Genomic DNA, 12,090 nt, shown 5'->3' on the forward strand with positions numbered 1-12,090 from the left:
TCGATCGCTCGACGACATATATTCGTGTTATTATTATTCTTATAGAGCCTGCTCCAAATGAAATTAGCTTTGTTTATGTATGCAGCGAAAATATTCTATTCTCAGTAATCGCAGAAAAAACGGATGGATAAAAATTTGAATTGATCGTTGAACAAATTGAAATGAATTTATTTTTTGATTTATAAAAAAAAAATCAATAATCTGCTTTGATAAAATTCAATCTAAAATCCTTTACATGACCGATTTTTTTTATTGTTTAAAAAATTTCAAATTCTTCAACTACACGCGGGAAATAAATGTTACGTAAAATTGACACATTTTTAACATTTCGTCCATCAGGTTAGCTAAGACACATCGATGACGAGAATGAGCACATTTATTAAGGTTCGAAAAAATATGCTCCCATTGTTGCCAGCATAATGATTGTAACGAACCTCGAAATTATTTGTAATTACACAAGTGATAAGCTTTATCCAACGGTTTTATGATTTTCAATGAATCACGTAATCAAGAATAAATACAATTTATGAATCTGCATCGTAATTTATGAGGCGTTTTCGTGTGTGCTTAAAACACGTTAGATCGAGAAATTCTGTGCACACACACTGAATATATATTTGCCTTTCGAACGGGAATTCTGAATTATTCGTCTGCGAAACTCATCGTTCCACACCCTCGAGTCATTCTCGAGCAAGTACGTAGCACACCCTTAACAGTAAGTGACAGATTCTCCTCCGCACTGTATAAGGCCGTTGGATGGTGCGCGCGAACGAATTCACTCTTCGCGAAACCATTTTACTTCAACATGACTTTGCCTTAACTACATTCTCTTGAGTATTATCGAGGTTCCCTTGGAAATGGAGAAAATAAAATTTTTCCCCGCGATTACGGTACCGCGTGCTGTGCTTGAAAATTCTTTTTCATGTGCGCGTACTTTTCCGACTATAAATAATCTTCAAATGCTTTTTCGAATTGTCGATCACATGGAAAAAAATGCACAAGAAAAACGTACAAATTGTGAAAAATCATTACGAACTTTCCTTCGTCCAATGAAATTCTTCGTGTTTACAAACCAACCTCAATATCGTTGAAATCAATAAATTTCAGTATTGATAAAAAAATCTGTTTCATTGAATTTAGCAAATCGGGATATGAACGTAGGAACGAATGCAACAAAACTTTCCACAAAACCTCGTTGGCCAACCCTTTACGTGGCGTTACCAGCGACCCTAATTTCTGCACGAGCACAATACACGTCATTAGTGCAGGGTAACGCGAAATTTTAATGGACGACGATTTTTTTTTTCGATAATGGTGAATTCAACACAAAACGCTTGAGAGTATTATAATTACCCCTTTATCGAGAAACTTTAACGAATTTCTAGTAAAAAAAGGAGCATTGCATCGCAACATGAGAACGACACAGAGAATATTTGATAGGTGTGAAAGAGGTATAACGATGTTTTTTGAAAATATGCATAAAAAACTTTCATTATAATTGCCTCTTGTGTGATGGAGTTGGCGTTATTTTTTCGTGGCGTGAGCGGGAGTTCGGTGGATGAGGTTTTTTATGTAACGAGCGATCCTGTTCTCATTGGGGCGAGCAAATTGAGGGTAGAAAGATTCGAGAAAGAAGCCTTCAGCTTGCTTCTTTTCTAAATCGTTCCCACGGAAGCTTTTTTCACATTTTTTCGTCCTTTTATCTCTGCATCTCGTTTTGTCTCTCCCTCTCTCTCTCTCTCTCTTCTATTTCGCAAATTGCATTCGTTCGAGGTCCACCACTTGTACGACTGCATCATTTATCGTTGGAAGGAAAAGTGGAAGGAAGACTACTTCGAATGGAAAAATGGCAACGATCTCGAATGGAAAATGCGGCAACGATCAAAGTATTTGTCCGATAGCGCGACTAATGAAGTCAGGGGAAACGTCGACGAGTTGATACTTGGGAACGACAACATTCTTGGGCAAAATTTTAATGCTCGGAAGGTCAATGAACGTGGTACAAAATTCGTGATTCACTATCGGAGTCCCGGCTGAGCAATCATTTTCTGTTCGTACCTCTCGTTGAATGTCAAAAAGCATTTTTTAAGGGGTCTACCCTAATTAGACGCCGAACGAAGACTATTTTCACGAAGTTTTTTGACCGGTATAAAGTTAGGCCTAAAAAAAAACACTCTTAAGGTAGAATGGATGATCGGAGAAAAAAAATAAAAATGCTTTTAGATTCAACAGGTAGGCCCATATCATACGATTTTCTATTTTCTCAAATATAACGAAATGGCGGCCATTTTTTCAAAAAGTACAAAAAACCCGTTTTTTCATCGTTTTTTCCAAAAAAAAAAAAATAGTTCCACTAAAAATTTCAAAAATCGTATGATACGCGCTATAGCCACAGTCATAAAAAATCCGTGGTATAATTTTGGTAAGGATCGGTTGAAGGGTTTCGGAGATTTGATCAGCGAGTCGTCGAAAAATGTAATTTTGAGAAAAACGCGTTCAAACAGACGCAGGTACGCAGTACCGCACCCGGCGGTGCATATCAGCCAAGCAAAAGTCGCTCAAAGGACACTTGAATTGCTCAGATTTCTATAAAATCGAAGTATCATACTTTTAATCATGTGTATACTTTCGAACAATGCAAAAAAAATTGATTTTTTGAGAATTCTAATGAAAATAGACCCCTTAAAATATTTTTATGGCCGAAGTTATCAAAAGACGAAAAAACGTTCTTTTTTTCTGTACAGGGTAGTAGAAAAACTTGTTAATTGGACCTGTAGAAACGAATGAAATACAATACGCTTCGGCTACTTCGTGTACAGAGTCCGTAACATGGATAAGCATCAACGAATTCCTTTTCATTAGCGTTGCGTTTTCTCGTCGTCGGTGGGACGACGCATCGTCGAATAGATCGAAAAACTCCAAGTTCCGCAGTCTACACCCAACCCAACTATGTACTTAGATTGAATATAGAAACTGGCTCGGAGGTAGCGCATACATACGCGGCCATATACGTGTGTAAAGGATGGGGGATGTGAGCGAGGGAGGAAACATCGTCGACCACAGTTCACATTTGCATATTGATTGACAAACATAGAAAACCCGCACTCTCGTTCCTCTCGTAATACCGCGGATAGACGTGAAACTCTCGTAGTCGACGAATCGTCGACTCGGTTCAGTGACGATTGTCACCGTATCACGTTGCGTTCGCTTTTTTCATGATAAAACTCGTAAAATAATGTAGATCTCGTACCATCCAGGGTGGCGACGAGAAAAGTATGGAAATTCTGATGAACGCATTACTTCGTTATTTGAATTCATTCACGAATTGAAAAAAAAAATGGTGACGTATCATGACTCGCAGGTCCTGCTCTGTGCAACACCGAATTTGTGGCTTTCGTGTCTTTTCGAAGCTAGAATTTCGTCACTGAATTAAGGGAGTAACGGGAAAAAAATGGTCGGAGGCTTCATCAACCGACGATGATCGCTGCGCCCTTGGTGTGGGGCTCCAATGCTCCCCAGAAAATTGGGAAGCTCTCGCAAAGCAGGACAGACACGAAAAGAATTTTATGCGGTAGATTACTTTGTTTGAATCGATGTGAGGCCATGTCACCGCTCCTGAGCGGAAATTATCATGTTTAAGGTAGGAAAACTGCGAATTTCTGGACAAAGGTGGACCCGAGACGACATGCGTGCATACAAATTCTTCGCATCAGATTATCTCTTCAGCAGTTGGGCACATTTTGACGGTGGTAACGCTCCGAAACGGTACACAAAAGGTCACTGGCTCTCGAGCGAACATAATGCAGCAGTGCATCAGGAGAGAGCAGCCGGAACGTGAGAAATGAAAAAATTGGAAATAAGCTGAGAAGAAAAGTCGGATTAGAGTGACGGCGTGGACTCTTGAAAATACCCGCTGGAAGTAACGCACGAACGAGAAAAAGCAGTGGAACACTTTGGTAGTTTTGGGACGGAAATTTCTTCGCATTGTACGCCCAGAACTCTATCGATCCAGCACTCTCCGAATGAACTATTTCTAAGGTCGATATTCGGCGCCAAACATCGATCGTTCGAGCATCGATACTTTATATCGATTCGGCAGTTCTGGCGAATCTCATTTGATGCAAAACGTGCTGAGCAAAGTGGAGACAAAAATCTGTCCGGTTATTTCCCAACGGCGATTTCGGTTGAACGAAAGTACAAATTTTGGCATCGGTCCTTGGACTTCGTATCAACGTTCCGATGATTTCCATCTCGCATATTATATTAAGCATGATCGACGTTCTGTTGGGTTCTAATGAATGAAATACCCGGTGATCCTTCACCCTTTCGAGCCTCTGAATCGTCATGCTAATATTGAAAATCGATAATACGATGAAGCGTGTCAACGCTCGAGCCTATATAACTGTCCTTGACGGAGAACTAACCCGGTCGAGTCTCCTCTCGAATCCCCTCCGGCCAACGCTCTTGCAATAATGCGTTTCCTCGACATGACGAATCTCTCCTATGTAATGGTAATAAACTCATTAATTTGAGCAATATATCAGTCACTCAACTTATCAACGGTCACGCTCATATACTTCGAACGCTGAATACGCGTTGACAGATTTTCTCACGGTGTAGTTCCGAGTCTTCGTTCGAAGGACAGGAACTTGAAAGTAGATCCGCTGCCCTGATTATCGGGACTTGAGAACACTTTCGATTTCGAGAAATTTTATGGGGTCTATTTACTCAGAACTTTAATTAGAATTAAAAAAAAAATCGATTTTTTTTATTGCATTTTTCGAAAGTATACAAAATTAAAAGTATTATACTTAAATTTTATAGAGATCAGAGTACCTGCCTTTCTTTGAACGCGTTTTTCTCAAAATTACGTTTTTCGACGGCTCGTTGATCAAATCTCCGAAACTATTCAACCGATCCTTACCAAAATTTTACCACGTGTTCTTCATGATTATCGCTATAGCGCGTATCATACAAATTTTGAAATTTTTAGTGGAACTATTTTTTTCAAAAAAAACGATGAGAAAGAAGACGCACTTTTTTGTAGTCTTTGGAAAAATGGCCGCCATTTTGTCATTTTTGAAGAAATAAAAAATCGTACGATATGCACTACAGCCATTTACCTATTGAATCTAAAAGCATTTTCATTTTTTTTCTCCGATCATCCATTCCAGAGATTTCATCAACAGCGCACACCCATCTTTTTTTTACGAGAATTGAGTAAAATAAATAAAAAAATATAAAAAATTTGTGTATTTTGTGAGTATTTTTTTAAACCTAACACTTTTTATATCCATTTATAGTTTATACCGGTCAAAAAAAATCGTCAAAACAGTCTTTTTCTCGCCCGTCTAATGACCCCTTAAAGTGTCAAAAAAACAGTTGCATATACATTAATCAACAATTTTCAACTCCCAGGATTCGTAGCTCGAGTAAGCATCGTTTCAATAAAAATGTGCAAAGAAATCTCGAAATTCGAGGCAATTACAAAATGCAGCTGGAGAACGAAATCAGGCCACATTAATATTTAATTAAAGTCCGATTCTCCATTTACTAATCAACTCTCGATCTTCCTCACAATTCAGTTGCTTATTAAAAACTTCTGAATCTCTGAATCACCGATGTCACCTTCTGCTTTTAATCCATCGTTCCAATCCTCATATCGCCTCATGAACCGTCAAACATCTATTTCCATTCAGGACGATTAATATCGAGACTGCTTCGACGAACATCCTCGTATGCCATGTTACGATATGCTTGATCTGAACCGAGTTAATCGCCTATAACAGATTTATGTGCCATGGTACTTGCCACCAAATCGCATATATACATCAATAATCTCCTGGTGGAAAGCGATACACTGGAACGTTAATTTCAAAGGTGGTTACGCGATAACGAAGCTTTAACAAATGTTTACTATCAATTTCATATGATCCACGATCCCGTCGAATTTCAACGAGAAATTTTTGCGATTCCATATATAGAAACTAAGCAGCTTACAGATACAATTCCACGCAGACGGAAGAGAGAATCACCAATTTTGCATCTTTTTGAAATATTGAATTTTTCACGCTGGGGAAACTTGCCACGTTTCATTTCAATGACAGAGTTTATTTTTTTTTTTTTTTTTTCACGTAGTGCATATTTGACTCCAACTTTACTCGACAGATTACAGAAATCTCGAAACTCCGCGTTGGTAACCGAGGACTTGATGAACCCAACAAGCAACTGCCTGTGACGAAAACTTTTGATGTGATCCATGTGATTGCACGTGTCTTTTGTATTTCGCAATGAAATAGTCTCAATCGTTCACTAAATGGAGCACACTATCTCGAGATATTCCATACTCTTTCAATTGGATTCCAAACTGATCGAGCCTCTTTCGCTCATAACTGAAAAATAAAGAATTTTATTGAACTTTTCGAACCAACGATCAATGCATTCCGGGTTGAGAATTCTCGAGGTATTTTGCTTCCCAAATTCAATGCACCCTCACCCTCTGGAATGCGTATGACCCGAGCATAAATTCAGTGGCCCCAATCGGTTCGGTAAAGGAATTTTTTAAATAGTTTTTTGAATATCACACTGCTAAATTAGTGCTCTACAACCGGAAACCACCCAGCTCATTGAGCTAGAAAAAAAGACTTTGAAGGGAAGCTCTGTTTCCTCGAAAATTCCTAAAAGGGAATTCGTTTCGTCAGGAATTTGAGAAAACCAATCGAATTTTTAAGCTCACCCGCTGATGATAATTTTGTAACTTCTGTGACGACCTTTTGCCAGTGCTTTATCCAACAGTTGATACAGCTTAGCGACTGTATCGTCGGCGGATACGTGCACCAGATAAACCGTGCTCCCGTTCATGGATCTCACCTTCAGTCGGAAACCGCCGGGTTTCCCGGACGATTGATTGATTTCACGAACGGTCGGTAACTGCAATTAATTGAGGCATGTGCTCTGGTTTGTTGGGTGGAAAAATGGAGCGAATGGTAATTCGAAAAGGATCGAACGTGTTTTGAAGTTATGATCGTATGATGAGGAAAAATTGTGGCACATTGGAAACTCCAATTTTTCCATCGTTTCGTAATATTCCACCGATATTTTTTTCGTGTGTTGTTGGATGTTGAAATAAAATGTGAAAGATTAAAAAATGTTCAAATTCATTTACTTCGCTTTTCCTATCGAGAGTCGCTGATTTTGATATTCTCGGTTTCGCCGTTGTTCCACTAGTCGCATGATTAATGTGTCTCGGACTCCCATCGATGCCGGTCGGTGACGAAAATCTCGAGCACGAACGAATTGGGAGACGAGCATTGTTCAAGCTCGCTGATCGGGGACGCGATTTAACGCGACCAAATGATTTTTCCATCCGACTGAAACGTGGTGAAAAATGATGCAAGTCCACTCGTACAAATCACTTAAATAATTAGAATTATTCAACAGGAATATGAATCACAAAAAATGGTCCGGAACAGTCTGCTTAATTACAAGTTGCGAATGAAGGAGAAAAAAGGGGGTAAAGTTGGAGGGGATAACCGTCATGGGATTCCGCAAAAATCCGTTCTCATCGGTAAACATTTTGAACAATTTTTCACGTTTTCATTCATACCCCCTCGCGGAGCATTGTCGAATTTTTTAAGGAGGGTTCTGTTTTAGGAAGTAAAAAAAATCAACCGTTTTCGGGAATGTTTTTAGGAGACAGACGGAATTTTAAAGATCAAACGATTTTTTCGAACCTCGAAGAGAATCCTGATGACGAACGATCGACCGAGGCATGCTGACTCGCTTTTCCTTTTCTGCTTGACAAAGAAACCGAATCCGTACGACTGCCTTTCGAAGTTAAAGATTTTTCTTTTACCGACATGTGGTACTGCGTCGTTTTCGCGGCAGGAAACCGTTTCTAAAAACACGAAGAGTGGTGCGAAGCAGGATGACTCATTGAATGTTTATTTCGACAAAAAACGTCTCTTACTCTCTCGGTCCGATTGCCGATACCAAGTTCTGCGTTGACATGAGACTGGAGATGGGAGTGGGAACAATTATTGTTGTGAGAAGCGAGAATCTGGGATCTGAGATCGAGCAGCTCTACCGACAGCGGTGGAGGGCAAATTCTCTGTTTCGACGATCTGGATCGATTGCCAAGGTGATTTAAGGGACATTTTACAGTGCAGAGAAACTCTCCCATTAAAAATCTTGAAAATTCCGAAAATACTGAACGCGAAAGAAGTTTTGTACCTGGCGCTCGAAGGGACCGAAGGCGCTCCCGTTTTGCAGCTGTAGGTATTTTTTTTTTGACTGTCAACCGAGAAGTAAGGCGACTTCGTAGGGTTAAAATTCGTCGTCGTGGGTGGCTTGGCTGTCGACGACGAAGGTCTTTTGCCCATCAAAGCTTGTTTGCCCAGTCGATAACCATGTCCTGGGAAGCCCATGGGACCCAACAGATAAGTTTCTGTTCTGTGATCTTCCACCTGGGAAGTTCAAGTTAACCAAAAAGAGAAGGAGCATTGATTGGAAACGATGAAAAGAAAAAGCTCGATGCCAATGAAAATCGAAGCTTGAACGCTGCGATTTAGGAGCCAGCAAACTTCGATGAGGACGATATTTCGCTTACTTTAAATGGGACACCGTTGGGATAGGATTTTTGTAATTCTGATGGAAAGTATCCATCGAGAATATCTCGGATGAAGGAAACGGTGTTGGGGTCGTTGTACGGTCGTAATTTCCCGTCTTCGACGACCATTCCGTTCTTGTAAAATCTCAGACACATGCAGGTCGGAGTCTTCGATTGATGAGATCAATTAAAAATCGTGGTTATCCATCGCATGGCATTGTAACATTGAAACGATGATACGCTTGGATTATTCACCTTGAAAGAAGCACCTGCTCCATTCTGATTGAGCTCGACGTAAACTTCGTCCTTACCAACGGCCAAGTTAAGTTCCTCGATGTTCGCAGTTAATTGGGCATAACAATTCTTGATGAAGTCACTAAAACGCAACGATAACTGGGAAGGTGATGTGAATCGATTGCTCGTTAGATGCTTTGCAACAATCAACGAAAATTACTTGGGTGTGTTGCTCTGGCGTTTGCCTCGATCAGTTTTCGTATCGCCGATCCACACGAGACCATAATCGGCGAGAAATTTCTGCGAATAGTGAAACGAGCAATGAAGTTAATTTCATGAGGTTCGTATCGAAGCCACGTATTCTCAGCAATATTTCGTTCGCGTGAGAGTTAAAATAAGGAATTCAAATATTTTGGCTACTCGGACGAAATTTCGAGACCTCCATTTCGAAAATTTTGTGCTCAAGACCCAAGCATCTTTTGTAAAGATAAGCCGAATTTTCTGTTTCCGTTTTTTTCTTTTGTATAACACTCTTGTGAATGGTATCTTGATTTTTGCTCTTGGCCTCCCAATCTTTGATCTGTTGAGCAATTGAAATTTTTTATAACCCTCGTAAGTGACATAAGAGGCGACGTAGGACTGATATTTCGACTCACTTTTCGTTTGAGTCGTGTAATCTCTTGATCCTTCATTCTCAGACGCTCCTCGGCTCTCTTCAAAACCGATTGCATCTTTTGCATCTGATTTTCAGCTAGATAAATCTGCCTTGTTAAGACATCAACGAGTTCGTCTTCTGAAACAACAGAGAATATAAATATCTGTTTGCTGATGCTACAACGCAATCTTTGCGAGGAATTAAAAAAAAAAAAAAAAAAAGAAAAAATTAAAAATACATGATTTCAAGACGCCACTTAAATTATTAAAACACAATTATATGGACGATCGCTTGTTACGAGGACGTGTAATTGACTCGATCGACTGATTACACCACTCGACAACACTCGATTAATGTTTCATCGGCTTTTATTTCCTCGAGAAGGGATTTTGTATAACAATCGGAATAAAAATAGTTACTGCGACGTCAAATATTTAAAATTATTAAGGAAAACCATATCTCGTGGGTCTTTGAATATTCATTTCAATAACGAGCATTCCATCACATGTCCGTGTAATTTAAATGAAAAATGTGGTTGCTGCTACGATTGTGAAGGATCTGAAGAAATATTAAAATCGCTCGTCTTGACCATTAATTTCTCAACGACAGAAGCAATTATTGTCCGTCAATATCTACCTCACGAAAACATCGTTAAAAATTTACCATTTTCGATGACGTCCGATCTTTCCGGCGACGAAGACTGTTCGGGTGTTTTGATGGAAGCTGACTGATTGCAAACGTCACGAGAACATTACAAATCGAAATGTCTCAAAAATATTCGTTCTCTAAACTTTTTGGGCAAAACGAGTTTGACGTGATGTCAAAAATAATTTGACGTTGAATTGGCAAAGTTGCTTCCAAAAATTCAATTTTATGGTACGTTTTTATCGGATATTAATTCGAATAAACTTTCAAAAAAATGTATAAATTTTACTTCTTAAATACTAAAAATGTAATGTTGATTATCCAGAAACTCATATCATCCAATGCTGATTCTTTTATCTTTTTATTCGTCCATTCTTTTCTTATTTCATTGAGAGAAAAAACTACCTGTGGTGCATTAACCGGTGTTTCCGTTTTATTAGAATTATAGGATGAGTCTATCCTCGAACTACTCGAAAATTCACCTTTCGATTGATTCTCCACTTTTTCGGACCTCGATGTACACAGGGAAGTTGATGAAGCTCTTTTCATTCTGGGCGAATACGGAATATTTCATTGGCTAGAGTTAAATGATTTGTTGTCGCGGTCAAATGTGTTTATGAATTCTAACTGCGACGAAAAAGGTATCACGAGCCCACAAGTTCTCAAAAGTGATGTGACAATGAACGAATTCACTCGTGAACTGTGTCCACGCTGGTTAAGGTGATTGGTGAAAGATAAAATGAACGATTAACCTCTTTTTAAGCAGGATTTCAGGAAAATTAAAGAATTTTGTTTAATTCGTGAAAAATATGAAATTCACCTTTCAATACTATCAGGCGAGGACGGCACAGAGTTCCGAGATTTGTGTCCTTTTTTTCTTGATGGTGATAGGATCCCTCGGTGACTCATGGTGCAAACAGCAAAATCAATCAACAAGCTCGAAAACATTTACGTCACAATTTACTTTCGTCAAATTTCAATTTTGTTGAGCATTTTGTCAGTGAAAATATGATTTATACACTTGGTTTACTCGGCATGTAGGTTAACGCGATCGATCAAAGGGGTTTGCCAAAAACTAATATGACTGTCTGCTGAAGTATTGCGATCCGAAATACAGATGAGGTAGTAAATCATTTTTCCAATGAAATTATTCGATACTTTTTGTTACTCGCTTCAGGCAAGATGGAAACCGGAATGTAGGCACAAGTGAGAAGTCTCATGTTACAGGGGGTTTTTCAATCATTATTGTTCCATCGCAGATCGCGGTTCTACGAAGACGCAGAAGCAGGAAGACTCGGGAAAAGCTGCGCATTTGAAAGAAATTTCATTATCAACGACTCGTGACTTATCGAAAAGGTACATGAACGAGTTTCACATTGACCTCAATAATGAATTATCCTTTCTAACTTATTCGGTAGCCTCCATTATCAAGGTACTTCCTCTTGGAATAAAAGGATAACGATGAAGAACCACCCGGAAGTAAAAGAATAAAAAACAAATAACAGTGAATATTCTTTTCCTCGTGAATCATTGAAACTTCGTAGGAGATAATTAATTTGTCAGCGACTGTTTGTAACGTTTGTTCACGCGGTATTCGATACGAGATATATCTGGAAATACTGAAATTTATGAGACAGCATTGTTATCGAATGAATGATGTTAAAAAAAATGTATGTACATCGCGTGCCGATGATTCACGAAAGTTAAGGTCACGCAACCATTACAACGTTGTTTCATTTCGAAATGACTCAAATGCTGTATTTTTTCAAACGATAATGTGCAAATTTCTCGACTTTTTTTACTTCTTTTTCATCAAATTTTTTCAGCATCCCAAAAAACATGAATTTTTTGAGTGATTCTTGGAAAAAGTAAAATTTTAAACGATCTCGAAACATCTCCATTTTCATAATTTTCGGGTCTAAGGGACCCACTACGAAAACTTCCGCAC

General features: G+C 38.9%; 1 protein-coding gene across 2 annotated transcripts; it reads right to left on the reverse strand.

Moving 5' to 3' along the window:
* Window positions 1-5,818: 5,818 nt before the first annotated feature.
* On the reverse strand, window positions 5,819-11,540 carry LOC122408880 (UBX domain-containing protein 11-like). 2 transcript variants are annotated; one of them, XM_043415965.1, is made up of 12 exons: window positions 10,963-11,540; window positions 9,499-9,635; window positions 9,282-9,422; window positions 9,063-9,142; window positions 8,864-8,984; window positions 8,609-8,776; window positions 8,233-8,465; window positions 7,970-8,123; window positions 7,734-7,897; window positions 7,166-7,370; window positions 6,737-6,930; window positions 5,819-6,392 (listed from the first exon to the last, which is right to left on the reverse strand). In XM_043415965.1, exons 2-12 carry the CDS (start codon window positions 9,580-9,582, stop codon window positions 6,302-6,304), a joined length of 1,635 nt encoding a protein of 544 aa, XP_043271900.1. In that variant the 5' UTR covers window positions 9,583-9,635; window positions 10,963-11,540; the 3' UTR covers window positions 5,819-6,301. The 2 variants fall into 2 exon arrangements, with proteins under 2 accessions (XP_043271900.1, XP_043271901.1); XM_043415966.1 differs by lacking the exon at window positions 9,282-9,422.
* Window positions 11,541-12,090: the final 550 nt, after the last annotated feature.

Source organism: Venturia canescens, chromosome 4 (genome assembly GCF_019457755.1).
Source record: "Venturia canescens isolate UGA chromosome 4, ASM1945775v1, whole genome shotgun sequence".
NCBI classification, from domain to species: domain Eukaryota; kingdom Metazoa; phylum Arthropoda; class Insecta; order Hymenoptera; family Ichneumonidae; genus Venturia; species Venturia canescens.

Excerpts from the sequence above, each read along its gene's own strand:
- LOC122408880 (XM_043415965.1), bottom strand. The coding sequence starts at position 9,582 with ATGCAAAAGATGCAATCGGTTTTGAAGAGAGCCGAGGAGCGTCTGAGA. Across the intron at positions 8,466-8,608 it reads CCAACGGTGTCCCATTTAAA|GTGGAAGATCACAGAACAGA; the intron begins GTAAGCGAAATA and ends TGAACTTCCCAG. Across the intron at positions 7,371-7,733 it reads TCATCAGGATTCTCTTCGAG|TCGGATGGAAAAATCATTTG; the intron begins GTTCGAAAAAAT and ends ACCACGTTTCAG.